At 58.3% G+C, this 7,162-nt stretch overlaps 1 protein-coding gene across 1 annotated transcript; it reads right to left on the bottom strand.

Moving 5' to 3' along the window:
* Window positions 1-4,596: 4,596 nt before the first annotated feature.
* Window positions 4,597-5,562, bottom strand: LOC112453828. Its single transcript, XM_025014789.1, has one exon. It carries the CDS (start codon window positions 5,560-5,562, stop codon window positions 4,597-4,599), a length of 966 nt encoding a protein of 321 aa, XP_024870557.1.
* Window positions 5,563-7,162: the final 1,600 nt, after the last annotated feature.

Here is a 7,162-nt window from a genome sequence, read left to right as displayed (position 1 = left end):
GCGGGCGGAGGCGCGGCTTATATCTATCAGGTAGGACGGTCAGGAGCTCAGTTGGGGGCGCCCGACTGAGCGGCCCGTACACCGGGGGCACCCGTCTTCCGTACGGCGGAAAGGGTCGGGGGCGCCCGACCCAGAGGGTGGAGAGGGCAGGTAATGCCAACCGGGGGCACCCAGCTGGGGAGGCCCGTACCCTGGGGGCACCCAGGTGAGAACGGGGGCACCCGTTCCCTGTACGGAGGACGAGGTTGGGGGCACCCAACCTAGAGAAGCGGTCTCGGAGAGTGGTCGTGTCGGAAGCAGGAGTCGGACAGGACTGGTCCTCGAGTCGGCTCGAGTCCCCTATTTATACCCCGAGTGAGGGCGGTGGGGGCTGCCCCACCGCTCGGTCTGTCCCACCGCTCGGGCTATCCCACCACTCGGGCGCAGGAGTGCCCGTTGAAATAGGCGCTAGGTGGCCGTCAGGGCCGTAGCGCTAGTGACGAATACGCGTATCGTCACATCACCCCCCCGTTTGGAGAGGAAATATACAGGTATATTTACACAGGTATCGGTCTATATGCTGCTTTATTCTATACGCTTTCTACAGTTTAAACTAGCGGCGCTGGCACGACGTTAGGACGCCGCGTGGGTCGAACCGCAGGACCCATCGGTCGCTACCGACCCGAGCGCGGTATTTGCGGTTCCGGACCATGGCGGAGCGTGGTACCGCGACTCTCTCCCCGGTGGGTAGCGGGATCCAGATACGGTCGTCCAGGGGGGAGGTGGCCGATATTTGGGCCAGCGGGGTGGACCGGGGGGGCCAGGGGCCTGAGGGTGGTCGGGCCGTGGTCAAGGAGGGGCGACCCGGCGTGGCGGCGGCGCAGGCTGGCGTGTCGACTCTCGTCCTATTGATCCCTCGTGCGGCGGCAGGGTGCGGAAGCAGGGGAGGGACTGGAGGCGTCGGGGCCGTTGCTCGAGGAGCTTGGTGGCGGGTGAGGGCTGGTGACGGTCCGTCTGGGGGCCGGTGGACGTCTCGCGGCGGCTCTCCCGGACGTTGAGAATCCTTGGTCGCCGGGGCCGTTGCTCGTGGTGCCGGGCGGTTAGCTGTGCCCGGAGACAGTCCGGCCGGGGGTCGTTCGGTGTCCCGTGGACGTTCGGCCGGTCGTAGATTTACCCTCACACGGGACGTCGGTGGGCGCCGGGTCGGGCGTAGTGGCACCGGCTCGATGAGCATGGCGGCACGGCGGCGGTTCTCGGTGTCGCCCCGTTGGATCCGGGTTCCCACCCTAGAGGCCTGGCGGCGCGGGACGTCTCCTGGGCCAGTAGTCGGCCCGGTCGCAAGTGGTTCCTCCCATAGGTCGTCGATGTCGCTAATATCTCCAAACAGCTCTTCCAGCAAGCTCTTTGCTCGTTGATCCATGTTGACGGACTTTCGATACTAGAGCGACTGGAAACTTGTGCGCCTCGTGGGCTTATATACCGGTAGCGGGCGTATTCTTTTCGTTCCTTTTGCGAGTTTTTCCGGCTTATGAATGCGGACGTCATTTTCCCCGAAACGGTCCGGGCGCGGTTCTCGTGACTTTATGTTTGTAAACACGCGGCGCTTTCGCCTTCGCTATCGTAATCCCGATTCTGACAAGAGCTCTCCGTGAGGTTCCGACGCGTTCTTTAAATCTTGGACGTGCACATGTCGGTGCCATCGTCCCCGGGGGTCGCGTAAGTCGACTATAACGGGCGAGATGATTTTTCTGACCTCGAGGGGTCCGGTGTAGCGGGGGGCCAACTTGAGAGTGGATACTCCCTCTTCCAAACGAGGTCCCCGACGCGGGGTCTCCAATCCCGCCGCCGCAGGTTGTAGTGGGCCTCCTGTCATTGAAACGCTCGGGCCATGTTGACCCGTACTACCTCGTAGGCTTCCTCTAGCCGGCGCCGAGTCTGGTGCGGGGCCGGGTATGCCGCATGGCGACGGTCCTCCGGGTGTGGGAGAGCGAGCTCCCGGCCGTGATTGAGATACGCCGATGTGTACCCGGTGGCTTCGTGTCGGGCGGTGTTGTAGGCGAATTGCAGCGGGGCTAGATGCTCGTCCCAACGCCGGTAGTTTTTGCCGACATATTGGGAGACCATGGTCTTCAGTGTCCGATTAGTACGCTCGACCGGGTTGCAGTGAGGTGCTTTTACGGGGGTGGTTCGATGCTCGATCCGGAAGGCCCGCAGGACTCCCTCGAGTTGTTCCGACTTCAGCTGGGTCCCGTTATCGGAGATGATCTGGTCGGGGCACCCGTGCTGGTAGATGATCCGGTCGAGGATTGCCTTGGTAACGGCAGGTGCGGTAGCTCTACGAAGGGGCTTAAGCTCGACCCACTTTGTAAACCGGTCCTGCATGACTAGCAGCCAGGCGTGGCCCTGGGTGAATCGCGGCAACGGGCCGATCAAGTCCAGGGTCACCTGTTGCCAGGGCCGGGTGACAGGTGCCGTGTGGAGGTTTCCGGCTGGTTTGGTCGTCGGTGCCTTGTGCGCCAGGCAAGTCGGGCACTGTCGGACGTAGCGGGTGATGTCCTGGAACATCCCTGGCCAATAGAACAGACGGGCCATGCGGGCGATGGTCTTGGCGACCCCGAAGTGTCCCGCCGTGGGATCCTCATGGTGTCTCCGCATGATCGTTGCCCGTTCCTCCTTCGGGATGCAGCGCTTCCATTGGTCCGCCGGGTCAACCTCCCGAAAATCCACCTCGTGCAAGATGTGGCGAAACAGCCGTCCGTCCTGGATGCGGTAATCTGGGAATTTAGTGGGGCGTTGCCTTGCTCCGGTCAGAATTCGCTGGTACCATTGGCACTTCGGGGTGGCCTGAGCTTCGCATACCTCCGGTTGCCGTGAGAGTGCGTTGGCGACCTTGTTGAGGCTGCCCTTTCGGTAGCGTACGTCGAAATCGTACTGCTGCAGTTCAAATAGCCACTGGCCCAACCGGCCGGTGGGTTCCTCCAGGCGTTGCAGCCACCGGAGGGACTGATGGTCGGTCACCACGGTGAAGAAGTACCCCTCTAGGTACCCCGCATCTTCTGGATGCCCCATACGATCGCAAGGCATTCTAGCTCGGTGGCGCTATAGTTCTTCTCCGCGCCGTTGAGCGTTCGGCTTGCATACGCCACTACTCGCTCTCCGTCCTCCTGGTGCTGGGTTAGCACGGCTCCCAGTCCGTATGCGCTGGCGTCCGTCTGGAGCACGAGCCGGCGATCGAAGTCCGGGCAGGCCAGTACGGGGGCGGAGGTCAGTGCCTCCTTCAGTCGCTCGAAGGCGCTCTCTTCGTCTGGCCCCCAGGTCCACTTTACTCCCTTCCTTGTCAGGCGGGTGAGCGGGGCGGCTACCGTCAAGAAATTTGCGACGAATCGCCGGTACCAGGAGGCCATGCCCAAGAATTGTCGTACCTTGCGTATGGTGGTCGGCGCTGGCCATCGTGCCACGGCGCTCACCTTATCCGGGTCGGTGCGGAGGCCATAGCGGTCCACGATGTGGCCCAAGTAGCGGAGTTGGTCCCGGCAAAAATGGCACTTTTCCGGATTCAGGCGGAGTCTCGCTTCGCGGAGGCGGCGAAACACTTCGCTCAGTAACCGGAGGTGTTCTTCAAAGGTGCGGCTGACTACGATAATGTCGTCCAGGTAGACGAGGACATGTGGTGCTAGGTCCGGCCCCAATATTTCGTCAAGTAGTCTTTGGAAGGTAGCTGGTGCGGAGTGTAGGCCGAAGGGCATTACCCGGAATTGCATGAGGCCTTTTCCTGGGACCGTAAAGGCGGTGACTGGCCGACTATCGGGCGCTAACGGTATCTGCCAGTACCCATTCTTCAGGTCCAGCGTCGATAGGTATCGGGCTCCCCGCAGTTTATCCAAAGTGGCCTGCACTTGTGGCAGGGGGTATGCGTCCTTTTCCGTGACTTTGTTTACTTGCCGGAAGTCAATACAGAACCGATACGACCCGTCTTTCTTCCGGACCAACACGATAGGCGAGCTCCATGCTCCGTGGGAAAGCTCGATCACGCCCTCGCGTTCCATCTTTTCCACCTCTCGGTCGATAACTGCCTGCATGGCTGGATTCCTGGGTCGGTATCGCTGTTTAATGGGCCGGTCGGTCTTAACCCGGATGCGGTGCGAGATCCGGTCGGTCGGGCCGCGGATATCTTCGAATAGGGCGAGTTCCGTGAGCAGAAATTCCTGAAGGCGGCGTTCCTCGTCAGGGGTCCGGGAGGCCAATCCCTGGGCTACGGCTCCGCATGCGGAGGTTCGTGTGGCGTTGCGTGATGCGGCGGCCCGTAGTACGATCCCCGTCCGGCCCACAGGTCGACGCCGATGAGTACGGCGCCCTGTAGCGATGGCATGATTAGGAAGTCGTGCCTGAGCACCTTCCGGCCAATCTTCACCGGGAGCGTCATGGTCCCGGGTATCGTGGTTGAACCTCCGTCCGCCAGGTGGACGGAGTTCGTCCCCTGTCGGATCGGGAATCCGAGGCTCTCTGCGTAGCGGGCGGTATCCGTATTGATGAAGGACACCTCGGAGCCGGTGTCAATTAACGCTCGCATAGCGCGGTGTCGTATGCGAACGGAGATATGCGGCCGCGGGTGGTAGGTTACTCGGACGGCGGCGGGGTCCGGGAGGCGGCGGCTTCGCCCCCGGCCCGTGCGGCGTTTCCCGGTGTCGGGTGACAGTCGCGGGTGAGGACACCGTCCTTGCCGCATCGTGAGCAGAACTTCTTGGCCGGCCGTTTACAGTCTAGCCGAGTGTGTCCGCGTTGTTTACATCGCCAGCAGCATTCCTCCCGGTTGTATGTGGTACTGGCGACGGCCGGGGTCGCGGCCGGAGCTTTTCGCTCGGCTTTCCGTTCGCGGTTTTGCTCTTCAATAGCTTCATATTCCGCGGCGCGTGCGTGCAGATCTCCCAGGCTGGTAATGTCATCCAGGCGGATGTAGTATTTATACCCGGGGCTCATATTATCATACAGCCGTTCGAGTTGGTCGTCCGCTGAATATCCTCCGGCTCGTCGCATGCTCGTAAGGAGCGCTGTTGCGTACTTGTGAAAGGGCTCTTCCGGTTTTTGAAACCGTCCCTGGATCTCTCGCGACAACTGTGCGCGGTACCGCCGGGGCAAGAACTGATTGCGGAAGTCTCTTTGAAAATCGTCCCAGGAATCCCACACCGCTCGGCTATTCCGGTACCAGAGGAGTGTGTCTCCTCGCAGTAGCTCCGGCAACCCTAACAGGAGCTGGTCTCCGGAGTATCCGTATCCCTGGCGTAATTCCTCCACTTGTTCTAGGAACGCGAGTGGGTCTTTTCCGTCGAAATGACATCCCCACTTCCGGATTTGATCCATGACCTTGGCCGGGTCGGGCGTAGTGGAGTCTATGCTCCGGCGCTCGTCGTCCATCGTAATTTTTCGGTCGTCTTCCCCTGCGGGGTATTCGTACTCCGGGTTAGCGATCACAAAATCACGGGGTCTGGCTCGGAGGGCGTCGAGTGTGCCGCTAGGGTCAATCCCTAGTTTCTCTAACTCGGCCGTTACCTCGGCCTTCGATAGCCGATTGATCCAGCTCGTCATGGGCTAGGCGGAGAAAACGAACCAGTGTCTCACGGATCAGGTCCCTGTTCGGGCGCCATGTAACGATCGCGTTTTCTCGCTCGGAGTTCGCTCGCCAAGCCAGGGTGAGAAAACGTGGAGACACTGGTTGGTTTTACTAAATAGTCTTTATTCTTACAAACTAAGTGATACAGAAATTATGGAGGACGTACGTGTAGGTGCGTGTGTGTGTGTATCGCTCCGTTGAGCCGCAGTGTACGTGTTAGGGTGATGCGGGGCAGACCCGCGGACGAGTAGACGAGTTCACAACTAGCCAAGACGGATTTGCGGGCGAACACGGAGGCCTGGTGGCCTTACGGATTTGCGGGCGGAGGCGCGGCTTATATCTATCAGGTAGGACGGTCAGGAGCTCAGTTGGGGGCGCCCGACTGAGCGGCCCGTACACCGGGGGCATCCGTCTTCCGTACGGCGGAAAGGGTCGGGGGCGCCCGACCCAGAGGGTGGAGAGGGCAGGTAATGCCAACCGGGGGCACCCAGCTGGGGAGGCCCGTACCCTGGGGGCACCCAGGTGAGAACGGGGGCACCCGTTCCCTGTACGGAGGACGAGGTTGGGGGCACTCAACCTAGAGAAGCGGTCTCGGAGAGTGGTCGTGTCGGAAGCAGGAGTCGGACAGGACTGGTGACTCGAGTCGGCTCGAGTCCCCTATTTATACCCCGAGTGAGGGCGGTGGGAGCTGCCCCACCGCTCGGTCTGTCCCACCGCTTGGGATATCCCACCACTCGGGCGCAGGAGTGCACGTTGAAATAGGCGCTAAGTGGCCGTTAGGGCCGTAGCGCTAGTGACGAATACGCGTATCGTCACATCCGGTTTCCAAAAAAATCGGTAACAAAAAATAATGCACTTTATAGCACTGCCCAGAAAATTCTACCTCTACTTCATATACAATTGTTTAAAATTCGGTCAATTAATTTCCGATAAATTGGAAAATTTTCTGATACCGATTTTCCCAAAGATCGGTAACGAAAAATTATATATTTTATGGCAATCTCCGGGAAATTCTACCCCTACTTCATATAATTTTTTAAGATTCGGTAAATTAATTTCCGAAAAATTGGAAAAATTTTGTAACCGGTTTCCAAAAAAATCGGTAACAAAAAATTATACACTTTATAGCACTCCCCGGAAAATTCTACCTCTGTTTCATATATAATTCTTTTAAACTCGGTCGATTATTTCCCGAAAAATTAGAAAAATTAGAAAAATCGGTTTCCAGAAAATTGGTAACAAAAAACTATACACTTTATGGCACTCCCCGGGAAATTCTACCTTTATTTCATATGTAATTCTTTAAGATTCAATTATTTCCCGAGAAATTAGAAAAATTTTGTAACCGGTTTTCAAAAAAATTGGTAACAAAAAATAATACACTTTATAGCACTCCCCAGAAAATTCTACCTCTACTTCATATACAATTGTTTAAAATTCGGTCAATTAATTTCCGAAAAATTGGAAAATTTTCTGATACCGATTTCCCCAAAGATCGGTGCCTCTCTCTCTCTCTCTCTCTCTCTCTCTCTCTCTCTCTCTCTCTCTCTCTTTCTCTCTCTCTCTCTCTCTCTC

The sequence above is a fragment of the Temnothorax curvispinosus genome, unplaced genomic scaffold, assembly GCF_003070985.1.
Source record: "Temnothorax curvispinosus isolate PA1 unplaced genomic scaffold, ASM307098v1 QBEX01000357.1, whole genome shotgun sequence".
NCBI lineage: Eukaryota > Metazoa > Arthropoda > Insecta > Hymenoptera > Formicidae > Temnothorax > Temnothorax curvispinosus.
The sequence above is the reverse complement of the archived record's forward strand: the minus strand, read 5'-3'. Positions and strand labels throughout refer to the sequence as shown.